The sequence below is a fragment of the Lissotriton vulgaris genome, chromosome 3_2 (genome assembly GCF_964263255.1).
Source record: "Lissotriton vulgaris chromosome 3_2, aLisVul1.2, whole genome shotgun sequence".
Lineage (NCBI taxonomy): Eukaryota > Metazoa > Chordata > Amphibia > Caudata > Salamandridae > Lissotriton > Lissotriton vulgaris.
The window spans coordinates 288579389-288598819 of NC_141690.1; the positions used below are offsets into that span (position 1 = coordinate 288579389).

Here is a 19431-nt window from a genome sequence, read left to right on the forward strand (position 1 = left end):
TTCCACTTTGTTATTGTTAAAACAGCAAACCTCTTGTCCCAACAGCCAAGACCGGCTGCGTCGACACCACCATTGCTAACCTGTTGGAAGGAACCATCGCATTCACAGCGGAAGACGCAACCTCGGGCGACTCGTTTCAGCCTACCGTGCCTGCCACTGATATCAAATGTTCCTCCTACACCACGGCACATACATCCAAGGTAATAAGAGTATCTGCAGAATTCCATCCTACTTTCCTTTTTGTTGCTTTTTTATATGTTATGTACTTCCAGCCACAATGTTTTGCTATTAGGTTTGTCACCTTATTTCTTTGAATTTGAGGCCACTGACTAGTAAAGCTAGGTTGTCTGCCGCCAGAGGTGTTTTGTTGGGCCAACAGACATCCAGTGGGAAATTCTTTAGGCAGTTCGTTAGTGATGTGAAAGGATCCTCCTTGTGGCCAGACACTTTGTTTTTTAGCGTTTTGCCCTGAAAGTAGGCTGCAGTGTTGAGCATTTCCTGTACTTTGGAAGTTTAAGGCATAGCTATTTGTTCGAGGCATGTGAGCTGTGGAGCACATGCTTTGCATAGCATGCCATCTAGTGTTTGCTCCAGATGATTGCACTTTGTTTTTGTTCGAAGAAGTTTTTTGCAGTCACGAGGTTGGTGACTCCTCCTCTCGGTGATAGTGCACATGGGCATCAACTCTATTGTTAGATTGCTTTTTTCCAGCATCTGGTTCAGGAGTGAATTGCTGCGCTCCGGTTCGGCACCCACCCCTTGGGTTCTCTTCGCTCAATCCACTACCCTTGACAGTATTGTTTCTCGATCGCGTTTCCCGTTCTCCTCGTATCGTTGCGGACCAAGAATCTTCGATCGGGCAACTCATGGAGGGCTGTTGGGCCTACCCGCGCCGGGCTCGCTAGCAGTAAATGGAACAGACTCTATTCAAGCTCTGTCCCGGTGTTGTGTCAAGTTTTCGCGCACCGGCCTGCACGAAGTGTGCAATCTGTTTGTCCCGGGAACACTACGAGAAAGACTGCGACTCGTGACCTTCACTTTCAATCGAAGTAGACACTTTAGACACTCCGGGACAGTCAGGCTTGATGTCCCGAAATGCAACAGCAAGGCGACTCGGTTCCGGACATCTTGGGGCAAGATTCCGACCAAGACACGCTCAAGGAGCCGATGAAGAAGAACATATCGCAGTGCCTGAAGCCGACTCCACCATGGAAGAAGAGGAACAAGTTACACCGGGTCAACGTACTGTGAGTAAAGAAGCCCCCTTGCCCCAACAACCAAAACGTAATAAGGCTCCAATCCTCCCTCTGCATGCGGGCGAAGCTCGACACCGAGAGAGTTTCGAGCACCAAACCAGCGGGCGTGGCACGAAACACAAAGAAAAGCCTACCGGCTCGGGATTGAGGTGGCCCACTAGCAGCACCGAACTGAAATCCTCGGCGCCGTAAACCAAGCACGTCCATCCTCCATCTTTGTCCAAGCTCAGATCTTCACTGCCGAAGAGTTCGGAGCCGAAGACCACAACTAAAGAGAAAAAAACTCCACCAAAAGAGTTTTGGTCCGATGTTCCATCTCTGGGTCCGAAACAAAAATAACTGGTTATCAACCCAGATACTGGATATATTCATGCCAAATTACCTGAAAAAAGGAAATTGGCACAACAGGATGAGTTTCATATACTGCTAAAGAAAAGGAATATGGGAACAAACCCATCCACCACCTTATACTTTACCTCCTTCACCTACTAATCCTCACCTACTCATTCCCCCATGAATTCACCACCATCACAATCACCTGACCCACAGGATGAGGGGGATGGGGATGGGGATAACAGGCCACAAGATGTTGACCCATAGGAGGATTATATGCTGATTCACATACAAACACTGACCCTGATTTGTATCCATCTAGGCCATCAGCTCCTGATGACAATATAGGTTACATTGAGCTTCTTGATAGGGCTGCTCTCTATCATGGGGTGGAATTGCATGAAGAAACCTTAGAGGAGGACTTCTTTTTTTTTTTTTTTTTGGAAGACCTTTATTGATAAGAGGTTATACATACAGTCCAATACGCAGCCCGAAGGCTCACAAGTGTAGCACATATCAATAAGACGACGCTCCAAGGATCTATTACAGAAGTATTGCGGTCTAATTTTCAAATTAAAGTCTATAGGATAAACGATTTCAGGATGTCATAAAACAACACGTTGGTCCCGGCCACAAAGAATCAGGAGAAAGCAGCTTACAATGCACGTAAAAAACACACCAGAACCACATCTCGCCACGACATAGAAAAACCGTCCAACCCAGAAGAAGAGAAAGAAAGGAAAAAAGGAAAAAGAATAGAAGGCCCATAGAACTGAAGAAAATAAACAAAAAACCCTCCCACCCCCCACCCTGCACCCCTGCAGCTGGCTACGGCCTATCCCCCCCCTAGCAGTGTGCCTGTTGCCCCACAATAGGAGTCCCGAAATATAGAGAATAAGAAAAAGTCCTAATCCTAAACAACTATAAAGAAGAAAATGTGGGGAGGAGCCCACCACCCGTCCCCCGGCTGCACCCTCCCACGAGTCCAATATCAACAATAGGTAGTTAGTCCGGTGACACAAAGCATAACTTAGCAAAACAGTGTAAAGCACGAAGTCGGCACACCGCGCCATCAAGGACATAAGCACGCCGTCAATCCGCCACGGTCAGCCACGATGAATCAGCCAGTATGTGGGAAGAAGCATTCATCCCTGCCCCGTTTTCACCTTACCACCACTGCTGACCGATGTAATCTAGGAGGAAGTGTTCGGCAGTACAAAAGAGTCATTATGGTGCAAAAACCCAACTGCGTCAGGTACAACCAATTCCAGCAATCCCAAGCAGGGCACAATATACACCATCCTCCTTTCGTGTATCCGGGACAGGGAAAAAGGTCTCAATGTCTAGCTCCTTCTGGAGCGGACTTCGGGGAACAGCGAGCATGACGTGGGGAGAACACTTCCGTCGCGACGGACATCCGCGAAGTACACAACGTCCCGGGAAATCACCATTTGCAGCGGGAATCATCGCTGGGCTCGGAATCCCAAAGCCGTCCCTGTCGCGTGAGGCAGCCATCTTGTCGCAGGCAGACGCGGAACAGGGAGAAACACTGCGACCCCGTGAGTCAGCCATTTCCAAGCGACCCGATGTACACATTATGGCATCCATCCTGCTGACCAGGGTGTGAGCAGATTGCATCATGTCATGGTGCAGGGAAAGAACAGCAGACAGTAAAGCGCCATAGCCCTGAGCATCGCCACATACCCTTCCAGATATGTCCTACCGCTCACCATGTCCGCAACCACAATGAGTCCCCATCTCCTCAAGCTGCATCTCGTAGTGCCCTCCGCAAATTCTCGTAGGGGCACTCCGATGTGAGTCAGGCTGCGCACCACAAGGCATCAGGGTCCTTTGTAGCAGGGAACGGCTGGCAAAACCGGGATATGTCCAGAAACATTGTCCCCTCAGAACATCGCCCCGTTAGGTAGCTTGAACTCGGCAAAGTTGGGAGCCCTCCGCCGCTAGCATGAAAATGCGTTACCAGACATACGGCAGCAAACAGTCTGGGCGTCTGAGATCGTACGAGGGCCGCAGTCTATTTGCCAGGTTCGCCGGCTCTTTGTCAGCAGCACAGCGGGGCGCAGGTTGCAGGTCCGGCCATCTCTCGGCAAAGTTCCGACCGGCACCCCTCCGTTATTCAAGTCCGATGGTGGTCACCTGGCGGCCGGTCACAACGTCAACTCGAGGTCCCGACTTCAGGATTGCCGTGGGCCGCAAACTGCGCTCGAGCGTTTCGCCCGCTTGGAAGAAAGCACAAACCCCAGGTTTTCGCGGTAGGGTGTCAGGATACATCCGCTGTCGCAGCGTGCCGCCTCGGTGCAGGATCTCCGGCAGGATAGTCTCGTGGGAGGAGATGGTCCTCGGAGCCGAGGGACTACACGTCCGTCCTGAGCGCCATCTTGGCTCCTCCCCAGAGGAGGACTTCTTATTCGAGAAATAAGCTCCACTCAAAAGCAACACACACTTTACCAATGCTTAAGCATGCAGATGAGGTTTTCAAAGACCCTGTTAGGCAAGAATAATCACTCCCAGGGTTGAGGAAACAATATAAGCCGGCACCTAATGACTCTGCTTACATCAAGGGTCAGCTGCCCTTAGACTCTTGGGTGGTCTCTAATGCTCGTAAAACAGCAAATTCACCAATAGGTGAGGCCCCTTCTGCTGATTAATTGATGCCTGACTGGTGCGTTGCCAATGTGCAGGCTTTGCTAGCCAGATATGATGGAGGTCATTAGGATGAGTTGTAAAAACGTATTCAAAATATGTCTGATGAGCATAAATCAAAGGCAAATGATCTTGTACAAGAAGGAAAACTCATTACCAATGTCTCCATCAAATGTGCATTGGCTGCAGCAGACACAGCAGCACGTGCAGTAAACACAAGCGTGTTGCTACGCAGATAGGCATGGTTAAGAATATCAGGGTTCAAACCGGAGATACAGGCCTCCATTCTTAATCAACCTTTTGACAATGAACACCTCTTTGGTCCAGCAGTTGACATATCACTGGAGAAAATGAAAAAGAACACTGAGGTCTCAAAGTCCATGGGGGCTTCACAATTACCTGCCAGTAGAGGTTCCTTTCGCCGCTCCTTTTACAGGGGTGTTTCCAAGACTGTTACCACAGAAAAGGGCAACAACCAATCGCCCTCATCAAGAGGATATTTTAAAGGATGTTTTAGAGGAAACCATGGTAAGAGAAGAGCAGAGGCAACTCCACACGCACTTCCCCTGCTAATAACAAACAAGGACTTCCTGCCACTGCCCTCCAATCATTCCACTCCTGTCAGGGGGCCTCCCTCAATTTCTACCAGTCTGGAACACCATCGCCTCTGTGAGAAAGTGAGTTTCAGTTGCAGTACCCCCCCCACTTTTTGCCTGATACCTGATGCACTATCTCCTTGGTGTGTCCTGGGTCCCTGCCAATCAGGTACCCCAAGGCCTGTGTTCCTTCCCTAAAAACTGTTCTAAAGCCTAAACCCAATTGGCATCTCTGGCCACATGTCAGCCCCTAGTAAATGTACCCTAGGTACCCAGGACATTGTGACCAGAAAAGACCCCGAAGGGCTGCAGCACTCATTGTGCTACCCTTGGGGGCCCTGTACCCTGACACACACAACCTGCCTTTGCAGGCTGAGTGCCTAAGTAAGGAACTAAAGAAAGAGTCAACATGGCACACATCCCTGTGTGCCATGCCCACAAACCCACTGCCCTGGCATACAGCAGTCACCCCTCTAGCTGGGTGCCCTGTGTCAGTGGTGAAAATTGCAAAAAACACAGTTGATGGACAGAATGTAGAACAATGTCATACATTCACCCCAGTACAAGGATCTGGGCCTAAATCTATCGTTTTTTTGCACTCCACACCACCCTGGGTTAGACACTGGCTATATGCAAATCAGCTCGGACCCTGTGCCTCATGGGAACAGTCCAGTCCGAACTACCAAGCCATGTCTTTCCCAGACCGGAATCAAGCATCCAAGGACCGGTTTCTGGCTATCAGCCTTCTTCAGCCTGGATAGCTTGACTCCAGTGGTGTGGAGAGCCTGGGACTCACGTCTGAGTATACCCAGCACACTCGGGGTGATAATTGCAAAAAACACAGTTGATGGACAGAATATAGAACAATGTCATACATTCACCCCAGTACAAGGATCTGGGTCTGATACCTGATGCACTATCTCTTTGGTGTGCCCTGGGTCCCTGCCAATCAGGTACCCCAAGGCCTGTGTTCCTTCCCTAAAAACTGTACTAAAGCCTAAACCCAATTGGCATCTCTGGCCACATGTCAGCCCCTAGTAAATGGTACCCTAGGTACCCAGGACATTGTGACCAGAGAAGACCCCGAAGGGCTGCAGCACTCATAGTGCCACCCTTGGGGGCCCTGTACCCTGACGCACACACCCTGCCTTTGCAGGCTGAGTGCCTAAGTACAGAACTAAAGAAAGAGTCAACATGGCACACATCCCTGTGTTCCATGCCCACAAACCCACTGCCCTGGCATACAGCAGTCACCCCTCTAGCTCGGTGCCCTGTGTCAGTGGTGTGGGCACAGGTGCATGAGCCCTGTGCCCCTTCAGTACCCAGGGCCATTCCATTGCACTGTAAGTGCAGTGATGCCATTAAGAGTATATGGTGCTGGTAGGTTGTCATTACGAACTCCACAGCACCATAATGGCTACACTGAAGGCTGACACGTTTGATATCAAACTTCTCAGCACATTAAACCCACACTGATACCAGTGTGGGATTTAATGTAAAATACACTACAGAGGGCATCTTAGAGATGCCCCCTGAAACCTAAACCTACAATCCACGTCTTGTCTGAGAGGCTGCCTAGGCTGCCACACAGCAGACATGTTGCTGGACCCCTGGGTGGAGAGGTCCCGCTCTCCTGGGCCTGCAACAATGCACATCCTGGGACGAGGTGCCAAGCCTTCTCCCCCAGGATGGGCAGGGGAAGCTTCAAAGGCATTCCGCCTTTGTGAGCTTCTCCAGACCACTTGCTGTACTCAGCAACTGGCCCCCACCAGTTCTGACCCCCACTCTGGCGGGAAGACTGGAGGGAAATCCTATGTCAGAAAGTGGGGTGTGCCAGCCTGTGACAACCCCACTCCTCAGTCGGCAGAGGCAAGGTGAAGCACGACCCTGAGCCCCGGCCATCTTGAAGATTGGGAGCCCTGCCAAATCACAGCTAGGCTCCTGCCCCCCTCCCACAGGAGAGGAGCAGGCTAGGGGCTGTACCCACCCCTTGCCCTACCTGTAACGCCCCTAATTTCAGTATTTAGGGGCACCCTGAACCTTTTTCTACAAATCCAGATTACAAAACAAGAAAGAAGATCAAGGAACATGAAGACCTGCCGTGCAGCTGCTAAAAAGAGGAAGACACCAACTGATTTGGCCCCAGCCCTACCAGCTTGTCGATCCCCGAACCTGCTCCTGTTAAACCCCTGCGTCTCCAGTGGTCAGCAACCTCAAAAACCCCGGAGGACCTGATTGCCTTGGGACTCTGACTACCTGGGTCTCCCACGAGCAGTGATACTGCTCAAAGCAAGTTACAAGCCCTGGCATCTGCCCGGAACCGCGAACCCTGCGCACTCTGCACCTGCCAAGCCTGGCCTGTGCCGGAGTGAATCAAGAACCTGAGGACATCCCCCGGTGATTCTGACCAGGAATCCAGGGCCCGTGGACCCTCCTCGATGACCCCGACGCCGCCTGCCGCCTCAGGACAAAGGACCCCTCTGACCGCGACCAGCAGGGGGTAAGATTTCCCGACCTCTGAAGACAGCCCTGCACCCGGCGCCCCCTGGCCCCCTGTGCCCAACTCTGGGGTGCCTACCTATCCTCCAAGATCCCAACTTACCCCTCAAAGTGTTGGTCGCTCCTGAAGACTCACTTTCTTGCCATAGGATAACATTGACTAGTTTGACTCGAAAAAATCTTCTAAATGTGAAGTTTTGAAACTTTAAATTCTTCATCAAAAATCAGGCGAATAACATATTTCGAATGACTCACCTGTGATCAGGAGAGAAGCCAGTACTGTACCTTGTAGCCCAGTACTGAACCGCAAAAGTAATCGCAACCATGTTTGCTAGTAATCTACATTTCTTCCATAGGAAACCATTGACTGTTTTTCTGTGAAATTTCTTCTAAGTGTCTACTTTTGAAAGTTACAAATATTCCTTAAAAATCGTACCAACTACTAAAACGTAATTACTTACTGGTCTTAAGTAGAGACCCCAGGGCTGAACCTAGGAGTCAAGCACTGATTACAAAAGTAACGAGAACCTTCTTTACCTTTTGCTTTGAATTTACAAAGGTTATTACCTCTTTGCAAAATAATTACCTGAGATCACTCCTATAGAGAAAAGTATATGTTAATACCTGTTGGTTCTAAAAATAAAACAACTATATCTTTTGACATAAAAACAATTGGCCTGGAGTTCAGTCTTTGAGTGTGTGAAACCTTTTGATGACTAAGTGTGTACAACAAATGCTTTACACTGTCCTCTGGTACTGCCTTACTGCTCGACCAAGCTACCGCTTTAGAGAGTAAGGTTCTATCTAACTTTCTCTGCCTACCTCTGGGGTCACCTGGACTCTATACACACTATACCTCATTTTGGTGTAGTATATATAGAGCCACTTTCTCACAGCCTCAGACAAATGGGTGCTACAAATTATCCAATAATGTTACTGCCTTGAACTTACACTCCTCCCAAACATTCTTCCAAGATCACATGCAATGTCACAGGAACATCTTGCCCTTCAAAAAAAAAAAAAGGTTCAATTTCTGTTAAGAGGAGTAATAGACCCAGACCCTGTGAAACGTCAAGGGACTGGAGTATACCCCCTATACTTCTTAATTCTCAAGAAGGACGAGTCTGTCGGGCCTATACTGAACCTTCGAGAACTAAACCTATACGTTCAGTCAGACTACTTTTACGTGGTCATTCTACAACAAGTACTTCCGCTCTTTCAAAAGGCGACTTCCTGTCCACTCTGGACTCAAAGGATGCAGGTTTCCATAATCCAATACATCCTGCTCATCGCAAACACCTAAGGTTCGTAGTAGCAAGATGACATGATCAGGTCAAGGTGCTCCCATTCGGTTGAACTACCGCACCCAGGGGTTTCACCAAGTGTCTAGCAGTAGTCGCAGCTCACCTTCAAAGACAACACATTCACGTCTTCCCATATCTGGACGATTGACTCATAAAAGCCAACCCACTAAAAAGCTGTCTCTATTCACATTCTATAAACAGTGCAGTTGCTCCACGATGTTCACAGTGAATCTTGTCAAATCCCATCTACAGCCATTCAACACTCAGGTGTATCTGGGAGCCACAATAGATGCACTAAAGGCTTTGGCCTATGCCAATCTGGCCTGAATCCACACCATGCAGACTGTGCTATCTCACTTTCAGCCTTATACTGTACAGCTCCAGTGTTCAAGCAGTTACTGGGGATGATGGCATTTTGCATCCTAATCGTCCCTTACGGAAGACTTCAAATGCGTCCCCTTCAGGAATGCTTAGCACGGCAGTAGAACCAGACGACCTGACCGCAATGTACTAAATACAAAAACAGGGGGGGGGGGGCACTCTCTCCAGCTGTCACAACTAGTGCAGACCATCTGGAGATGGCCATACGTCACAAATTTCTTTTTCTAGCAGAACACCTTCCAGGAGTAAACCATCATATTGCAGATCTGCTCAGTCATCAAAGACAACAGATCCACAAATGGGAACTCCATCCTCAAGTTCTCCTCCTATTCTTCCAAATGTGGGTTTTCCGTGTGAGAAGGTGGCCTGATATGCAGTGTTCACTATTCTAGTGAACCCTATGTATCAGTCCAGCAACCCTTATTGATGATTGGTTGTAAGTCAACCTTATAGACCAGCTATCCTAGTAGCGTGGATACGAGCAGTCTAAGGCTAAAGACTCGAGAGGGCGTGTTAAGCCAGCTGTTTACCACACATATACCCCTTGAATACCAAGTGAAAGGACACCACACAAGTGTTATGAAAATAAACAGTTATTTATTTAAAGATCACAACAGCCCTGTACTCTTTATGAGGACAGGGTACTAAGCACAAAACAAAACTCTTACGAAAATACTTAAGTTAGCACAGTATATACAAATGCCCGAGGGGCACGGAAAACCATATACTCTGAAAGTGGAATGCGAAATTACTAGCAGGTAAGTACAGTACTAATAGCTTTTGGAATCGCTAGGACTTGACTAGGGAATCGTTAGATTACTTCTAGGAGGCCTAGGGGACTCGGGTGCAGTGTGTGCACTCTCACGCGAGATGCGGGACAAAAGTCTATGGTAGCTAGGAATTAGAAAGTTAGTGTTCTCGGGCGAACCCGACCTGGTAGGGAGAAAACGAAAGTAGATTCTGACCCTTGGATAGTGAGGCTATGCTGGGGCACCGAAATGCCGAAGTTACCTAGCCCAGGGGCTGCAGCTGCATAGGTCTGAAAAGACGTCGGGAATCCTCGTAGACGGACCAGGAGCCGGAAGAAAAGATGCTGGCCGGTGACCAGTGAAGAAAGTTCAGTTGGATCCAAGCCTGGATCTCGAAGATAGATGACACCTGAAAGCAGAGGGGACCAAGTTCGAGACTACTAGCCAGTAGTCAGTGGGCACCAGGAGGGCACCGGATGGTAGCCACCTCGACTAGGTGAGTGGGTGACGCTTGACTCGAAGATCTCACGGACCAGGAGGCGTTGTCGGCGACCAGGATGGAGGATCGAGCTGTCCCACGAAGATGGAAGCTGTCGGCGTCGCTGGACCCAGGATTGGGCAACAAAGCCTTGGCAAATTCAAGCCCACGCGGTGGACCTAAAATGGCGTCTGGAGTGGACCAGGAGGGTCCGGGGTGCCTCTCTTGAACAAGGAAGCAAGGGCCAGCCTGGAGCAACCAGACCAGCAGTCGTGAAGTCGTTGGGCGTCGTTCAGAAGGCCACAAGCCAGCCGGCTAGTAGCCAAACAACGCGGTGCACAGCAAACAGCAGAAGGGCCCCACGCCGATCGTGGAGATGCAGGGGGGCTGATCTTGGGTGCTGGAGCTGCGCAGGGTCGGGGCTTCTCGGACCCCAAAGCACTCACCAGTGGAGGACACGGTGGGCTTGCAGTAAAGATGTCGTGCAGTCTTGGCGATCGTCGGTCCCTTGAGGTCTCGTCGCACTCACGGTTCTCAGCTTGGCTGTAGAGGTGAGTAGAGGTCAGAGGTGCCAGGGAAGCCGGGTCTCGTCGAGCTGGGTCGTCGGATTCGTGATGAAGGACTTGCAGCAGACCGCAGTGTTCTTTAGGATGGTGCCCGCTTGATGCAGGGTGACTACTCCTTAGCCACAAGGGAGAATCTTGAAGAAGAAATCGTGAAGTCCTTTCGAAGAAAGTGGTATCTTGATTCCAAAGATGATCTAATTTTAACAGGGGGCCCGCTCCCATCTTTATACTAAAAAAGGGGGCTGACCCGGTGACTAGGTCCTGCCTATGGGTGGGACTAGGTGGGGGGTGGTTACACCCCTCTGCCATGCCGGACTTCCCCAGGCCAGGGGCTGGTGTGCCCCTGGAACTGGTTCAGACCGGCCTATGCGTAGTGAGCACCGGGGTGCCACTCAGCAGTCACCTTCCTGTAAAGCCCTGCCTACCCAGGATACACAAAACCATGTCTGGGACGGTGCTAGCACCGCCCCTGACAGGAAACCCTTTGTCCAGGCTCCCCTCACTGGAAGGACTCCCAGCTGCAGGGGGTCAGACTCGTGTCTGTGGTGGCAGCATCCATTTTGTGGAGCTGAGGCTTCAGTTAACTTTAACCGGGGTTCACAGTTACATACATGTCGTGTCCCTCTAGAAGGGTGGAATGCTAACCCCGTCGCCAGAATTGGCGAGGGGTTAGTATTCCAATTCGTATGACACCTTACTCGACATGTTTTGATAAAGCAATACCAAAGATAGCATTTAACCGCGAGGATTATAATGCACTTAAGAGTATATGGTATGCGATATCATGGAACAGCTATTAGGACTTGATTCCGCAAGCTGCAGACAGGCTCAGCTCGTGCCAGAGCACCATCTCACACGATTCCAAGCACTCTGCCTTCAGGATTGTCAAGGCCTGCCATAGGAGTGACTGATAGGAATCTGTGTGTCCATTTTAGGGTTAGGTATAGGTATACTACACCTACAGCAAAGGGTGATTACACGACTTTGCCCCAGCTGTCATGCAGCCAGTTGTGTCAAATTTAGGAGGCCAGCCAGGGGTGGCATAATACATGCTGCAGCCCCTGGCAGCCCTGGGTACACCTATGCCCTGAGTTACAGGGTCTGATAAGGTGGCCCAGTACCAATTGGTAGATGCACCTAGGGTACATGAGGTAATTTAGAAAGAGAACAGCCAGGCTGTGGGTCTGATTGGCAGGCCCACAGCCAGAGAAAGTCGTAAACCAGTGAAACAAAAGCAAAAAATCTGGGTGATCATAGGATTGCAGACCCTACTCTCCTACATTCCGGACCTAGATCTGTTCGCCACAAACCTAAACGCAAAATGCCCACGCTTCGCATCCAGACATCCCCACCCATTGTCCAAGGGCAATGCACTATGGATAAACTGGTCAGGGATATTTGCCTACGCTTTCCCGCCTCTCGCACTCATTCCATGAGTGTTCGGAGGCTCAGACAGGTGTCTGACACTAATCCTAGTTGCTCCCACATGGGCACAACAACTTTGGTTCACAACCCTGTTAGAGTTCTCTGGAGTTCCTCACCATAAACTACACCTAACTCCCAATCTCATCACCCAGAGCCATGGAGAGATAAGACATCCAGACCCCAGTCAATTCAATCTTCCAAACTGGCACCTGACATCTTAGAGTTTGGCTACCTTAATCTTCCGCCAGACTGCATGAATATTATCAAAGAGGCTCGACGTCTTACCACAAGAGCCTGCTAGGCTGCAAAGTGGAAGCGATTTGTAATATACTGCAACAACAATCCCAGATAGATCCCCTGGATGCTTCAGTTCAAAACATCTTCTTGCTATTTACTACATCTGACTCGTTCCTATTTAGCGTACTCTTCCATACACTTACACCTTGCTGTAGTAGCTGCATGTCTACAGAACATCTGTCTCTTTTTAGAATGCCTGTCATTAAAGCATTAATGGAAGGACTTAAAAGAATCCTTCCTCCAAGAATTCCACCTGCTCCAGTGTGGAATCTCAACATTGTCTTCACCAGGCTCATGGGTCCACCATTTGAGCCACTGCATAAATGTAAGATACAATTTCTCACTTGGAAGGTATATTTCCTCATAGTTATCACATCTGAGGAGAGTGGGTGAGCTTCAGGCACTGAACCGTTCCCTAAATTGCTATGAAAGGTAATTTCTGCCTTTCATATCAACCAATCTATTGAGTTGCCTGTGTTCTTCCTTCAACCAGATTCTGTGGCAGAACGTCTTACACACTTTAGATTTGAAAAGAGCAATTCTTTACTATATAGAAAGGACAAAAGCTAACCGCAAAATAACTGTTTGTTGCTTTTTCTCCACCACATAAAGGCAACCCTATATCAACATCAGGCATTGCAAGGTGGATAGTCAAATGCATTCAAACATGCTAAGCAAAAACAAAAAGAACACTAACAATTCCCCCCCAGAGCACACTCCACATGCAAACTAAAGGCGTCTATGGCATTTCTAGGAAACATACCCATAGATGATATCTGCAAAGCTGCAACATGGTCTACACCTCACACATTCACAAAACATTACTGTGTAGATGTGTTAGCAAGATAGCAAGCTAATGTGGGCCAAGCAGTTTTACGTACACTATTTCAGACAACTGCAACAGCTACAGGTTAGCCACTGCTTTGGGAGATAACTGATGTATAGTCTATGCACAGCATGTTATCTACAGCTCACATGCCTCGTACTGAAAATGCTACTTACCCAGTATGCATCTGTTCTTGGCATGTAGAGCTGTAGAATCGCATGCCCCTACCTGCCTTCCCAGGGTACCTATACCTGTTGCAGTTACATCTTACTTAGTGACATATATACATGGAAATCTCTCACTACTCTTACTAACTCCATTATCACCCTCTGCGGCAAACAATCTAACAATGGAGTCGATGCCTATGCGCACTATCACCGAAAGGACGTGTCGCCCACCTCATGACTGAAAAAGACTTCTTCAAACAAAAACCAAGTGCAAACACCCGGATCCAACACTAGATGGCAGGCTATGCACAGCGTGTGACTCTACAGCTCTCCATGCCAAGAAATGATGCATACCGGGTAAGGATCATTTTCCTTTCCCTTCGAGTCCTCGGTTCCACCTGATATTGTTCGCTATATATTTTTGGGGTCGCCATGTGTAAACACTGGTAGGTGATGGGTATGAGGGTGGTCTTGTCGGTGCTTCGTTCCGCCTTAGGCAGGGATTTCAATAATGCAATGAGTGGTTTGATTTGATCACATTTATTTGGGAGGGACATTGTGCAGCAAAATAAATGGCTGATTTTAAAAATGTTCAGCTTTTTTACAGTAGGTACTATTAATGAATAATCTGGTACTCTTCATTTCAGAAGTGGTTGATTTTCGTGGTAAGCACATAATACAAAGATTTATGATGGGGTTTGACATATATGAGAAGTTGGAAGCTGCAGCTTTGTTTAGACAAGCTGCGAGAGCAGTTTTGTAGCTTCCAGGCTAAGTAGAAAGTGTAAGAAAGTAGACTATATTGTTTTGTGGTTTTGAGACCTCGCCAGGTGATAGCGTTACATTCTCCATCTGGTCCGGCTACGTTCTTTAACAAAGCCCATGGCTCAGTCCTAAGTAGCTGTGGCACAGAATAGTCGGGCCTTAGTCAAGAGACTGGATGTAAAGCATTTAAAGGAGGCGTGGCTTGGACGGCAATGTGGCAGCTTGCCTGAATCCGGAGCTCCGCTACTCCCTGAGAGCAGCCAGGAAATTAAAGACCCAACCAACAACCGTGGAAATGAAAAATAACCTTCTGTAGTAGGGGATCTCTGTGTATAGTCATAATCTAGGGAATAGTCCCGCCCATGTGCGTGGACCCCGGAGCAATCAAAAATCTCTTAAGTTGTCAAAAAATGCTGAACTGCAAAGACACTTAAGAGAGAATTTAAAGACCGATAATGCAGCCTATATCCACAGGCTACACTGTCCAGTACTTCAACTAGAAATTCCACCAAAAATCCACACAAACAGCATAGCCTGCTCAGTTTCCTCCATAGAGAAACTTGCCTCTACCAGCAAAGCCTCTGGAATGATAGAGAGGAAGGGATGGACAGACAAGCCCCATAGGCTGCCATTATGTGGCTTAAACAGGATACTGTGCCTTTAAGAGAACTTTCCAGAACTTCTCCCAGTATCCCAGAATGCAGAGCAGGTCCCTTTTACTTTCAGTTCTTTTTTCCGGCTCCTGCTAACAGGACCCTGGTGCATTGAGCTCTCTTTTTCAAGAGTTCATTGGTATTTTGTGCACTTTTGGTTTTAAAAGTGTTTTCAGTTTGTGTACTTGGTGTTTCCCTTCACTCCTGTGTATTTGTTCAGGCTTTTTTGGGCTCTAAAATGCCTGCTCGCTTCGACAAGTGTCCAGCATGTGGAAGGAAGAAGTCCAAGTCTGATCCACACGACGTCTGCATACTCTGTCTCCCTGCTGCACATGTCCCTGAAGAATGTGACATCTGCCAGAACTTTTCAGCAAGGACCCTGAGGGAAAGGCTGAAGATTAGGCTTCAAGGCCTAGAGGAGAGACAACTGCAGGCTGCAGGTAGGTCTGGGCAGGCTGGGAAGGCTCCCTCTGCCTCTGCTGAGGCCTCTGGGGGGCTCCCCAGAGGCAGGAAGCCCAGCAAAAGGTCCCGGTCTCCGTCGGTGTCGATTGCATCGACGGTGAGAGGGATGACGACTGTGTGTTCCCCATCTCCCCGGGGTTTCGGGTCGAGACTGCGTGAAGGATCGACGTCGAAGGGCCTGGGTAGGCCGCCGTCGATGGTGTCTTCGTCGTCGACGTCAGCGTCGAGCCATCGACGTCGAAGAAGGAGCGACAGGCGTCGGCGCTCGCCGTCGAGGCGACACCTCCGGTCGCCGTTGAAGACGGTCGGCGTCGAGGGGATCCTCGATGTCGAGGACCTCGAGAAAGCGGTCGGCGTCGAGAAGGAGTCGACGCTCATCGTCGAGGACTGAACGTTCGACGTCGCGGAGGCGGCGTCCGGCGTCGAGGAAGAAGCGCTCGACGTCGCGGAGGCAGCAGGCGACGCCGGAGTCACGGAGACGGAATTCGACACCGGAGAAGCGACGCTCGGCGTCGAGAAGAAAGATCAGCTTCTCGGGGACTTTCCAACCCCCTTAAGCGGCGCAGAAGGAGTTCTGGCGCCAGAAGTCACGCTGGATCTGGGGGAGAACGCCGGAGACGGCGGTCGCCGACTGGAAGGGCTGGTTCACAGTCCCCTCCCCCGAAGAAGTCACCAGGCTTGGTGTACTCGGTGGTTTATACACCACCTTGACCGAAGACGCCCCCACCTCCTATACCTAAGGAGGATCCTCCCACCACTTCCACCACTTCCGCCTTCAGGACCACCGCCACCACTTCCGCCTCATGGGCCCGCCCCTCAGCCGGAGATACCTCCTGTTCCTCCACTCCCTACACCGCCTAAGGGGACGCCTAAACCAAAACCCCAGGATAGGCCACGGAAGACGCCTCCACGGAGACCTGCGGAGTGTCCACGAACTGGGAGATCACGATCTTGTTCCATGAGGAGGGAGCGATCGCGGAGTCACAACAGGTCATCCACTCGGTCGAGACGACGCCACAGGAGGCGCAGGTCTCGTTCCCATACGGGGTCTTCAGAGACCAGGGACTATTCTCCGACTTTGTCGAGGTCACCGGAGACCAGGGTGTCACCGGTTGGCGATCTGGTGTCCTTTCATGATGTCCTGTTAAGGGGTGCAGCAAAACTGGGCATCTCGTTGACTGTGCCCACGCCCAAGACATCGGTGATCTTCGAGACGCTGCACCAGAAACATCTGTCTCGGCCATTACTACCACTGGTACCGGGCCTGGAGGATCCGGCCATGGACCTTTTTCTCACCCCGGCGCTGACTAAGGCGGCCCCCTCGAGGCTACAGAAAAAATACCGGGCTCCCAACTCTGATCCGGCTTTTCTCAGGGTAGAACCTCCTCCAGACTCTGCAATAGTGACGGCGGCTCAAACAGCATGCCACCACTCCGTCATCCACAGTCCCACCAGATAAGGAATCTAGATGGCTGGATTCGGCGGGGAGGAAGGTTTGTGGGACGTCGGCGACTTCCATGAAGGCTGCGAGTGCCATGGCCTTGTTGGGGCGGTATTACCGAGCCCTCTGGGAATCCCTCCAGCAGTTTGTAGAACACATGCCTCGTGACAAGAGAGAAGATTTCCAGGAGGTGTTGAATGAGGGGATGTTGGTGGCGATTTCCAGGAGGTGTTGAATGAGGGGATGTTGGTGGCGAATCAAGTCATCAGTGCTGCAGCCGATTCTTCCCTCCTGGCGGCGCATGGTTTTTGCCATGGGATTAACCAGCGAAGACACGCCTGGCTCCGCCTCACGTCGCTGAAACCTGACGCACAACAAAGGGTTGACAATTTACCATTCTCTGGAGAAACCCTGTTTGGAAAACATGCGGATGACGAAATGGCCTGCATGAAGGCGGAGGCCGAAACACTCATGGCTGCGGGTCTGGAAAAGCCCAAGGATTACAAGAAATCGTACCGCCCGTTCCAGAGACGGTTCGGTGGACAGGGCAGAGGACGTGGCCAGGCTTCGGGACAGCAGCAGCAACAACAGCAGCAGTTCCGAAGACCGTTCCAGAAACGCCAGAAAGTCAGAGGCGGCCAACAGTCGACAACAGCGACTAAAGGCCCGGCCGAGTCTATGCCCTGAGCGCTTACTTCCACTGCATCCGTTACCCACTCCGGTGGGGGGAAGCGTTCAATTTTTTCTGGCAGAGTGGAGAAAAATTACTCAGGACAAGTGGGTGCTGAATATTGTTTGCAATGGATGCAGTCTTCGGTTCACCAGCCCGCCTCCATCAATTCCTCCGGTCAGCGCGCAGTGTCAACTGCGCGAGCGCCAGGCGGAGGCGGTCTCCTTTTAAGGAAAAGGGCGATAGAAGACGTACCTCTGTCTCAGAGGAAGAGGTCTGTACTCCCGGTTCTTCCTGGTTCGCAAGAAGGACAAGAACGAGTTCAGGCCCATTGTGGACTTGCGACAGGCAAACAAGTGGATTCGCAGAGAGAAGTTTTGCATGCTGTCGTTGCATCAGATTTATCCTCCGTTGCAACAGGGAGACTGGCTATGTGCTATAGACCTACAAGATGCGTACTTCCATGTGCCCATTGCACACAAACACAGGAAGTTCCTGCGATTCCAAGTCGGCGCCAATCATTATCAATACACAGTACTGCCATTCGGACTGAAGTCTGCGCCGAGAATATTCTCGAAGTGCATGGCGGTGGTAGCAGCACACCTGAGGAAGAACAAGGTGTTCGTCTACCCGTACCTGGACGATTGGTTGATCAAGGCCTCCTCCTTCTCGAAGCTCAAGCACACTTCCAGAAGACGTGCGTTCTCTTGAACAAGCTGGGGTTGCACATCAACATGTCCAAGTCTGTCCCGACTCCGGTCCAATGCATACAGTACTTGGGAGCCTCTATCAATACACTGTCAGCAAGCGTGTCTCCTTCGGAGGAGCGACGATTATCACTCCTTCGGAAGGCTCAGGCTCTTATGACCACTCCATCTACAACGGTGAGGACGGTGTCTTCTCTACTGGGATCGATGGCCTCTTGTATCTTCCTAGCGCCACACGCACGACTGCACATGAGACGTTGCAGGAGTGCTTGGAGGACCAGTGGGATCAGAGGAAAGGATCTTGGACGACAAGATATGACTGTCTCTGCATGCTCATCAGTCTCTGAAGTGGTGGTGTTCAGCGGAGAATCTCCTCAGAGGGGTTCCCTTCCACAAGGACATTCCCACTCAGACTATCGTGACGGATGCTTCTCTCCACGGTTGGGGGGCGCACTCCGGAGACTTACAGACTCAAGGAACGTGGTCCCCGATGGAGGCCACGTATCACATCAATTTCCTGGAACTCAGAGCTGTTCACTTGGCACTGAAGGCCTTTCATCCGTCCTTTCAAACCAACTCTCTGCTTGTACAGACAGACAATACGACCACGATGTATTACCTCAACAAGCAGGGGGGCTCGAGATCACGCACTCTGTCGCAAGAGGCGCAGGCGATCTGGCACTGGCTTCTGGCCAGAGGACTGACGATAACGGCTACCCATCTGCCAGGTGTGCAGAATGTTCAGGCGGACACACTGAGCAGACAGATTCAGGAAAACCACGAATGGCTCATAAACGACGAAGTACTAGGAGAAGTCTTCGCAAGATGGGGGACTCCAGACGTCGATCTGTTCGCCACTGCCGAAAACAGCAAATGCCAAGACTTCGCCTCCAGGTACTACCAGCAGGGGACGCTGGGGAATGCGCTATGGATCAACTGGTCGAACAGCTTTCTGTACGCTTTTCCACCCATTCCCCTGATTCCGGCGGTGCTCATCAAGCTGGCCCGGTCGAGGGCGCGGATTATCCTTATTGCACCGGAATGGCCCAGGCAGTGGTGGTTCACGGACCTGCTTCACCGGTCTCTCCTTCCTCACATACGGCTGCTGTGCAGGCCGGACCTTCTCACTAAGTTCGGGGGGCAGATGTGGCACCCCAACCTCTCGTCTTTGAGTTTGGCGACATGGCTCCTC

The 19431-nt window shown here is 50.4% G+C and overlaps 1 protein-coding gene across 1 annotated transcript in view; it reads left to right on the forward strand.

Annotated features, from left to right (window-relative positions):
• The window catches only part of AUP1 (AUP1 lipid droplet regulating VLDL assembly factor), a 129176-nt gene that overhangs the window by 83754 nt on the left and 25991 nt on the right, over positions 1 to 19431 (forward strand). The window contains exon 10 of the mRNA XM_086964401.1: positions 46 to 200. Within this exon, the coding sequence (XP_086820527.1) occupies positions 46 to 200 (155 nt within the window). The remainder of the gene's footprint in view (positions 1 to 45; positions 201 to 19431) is intronic.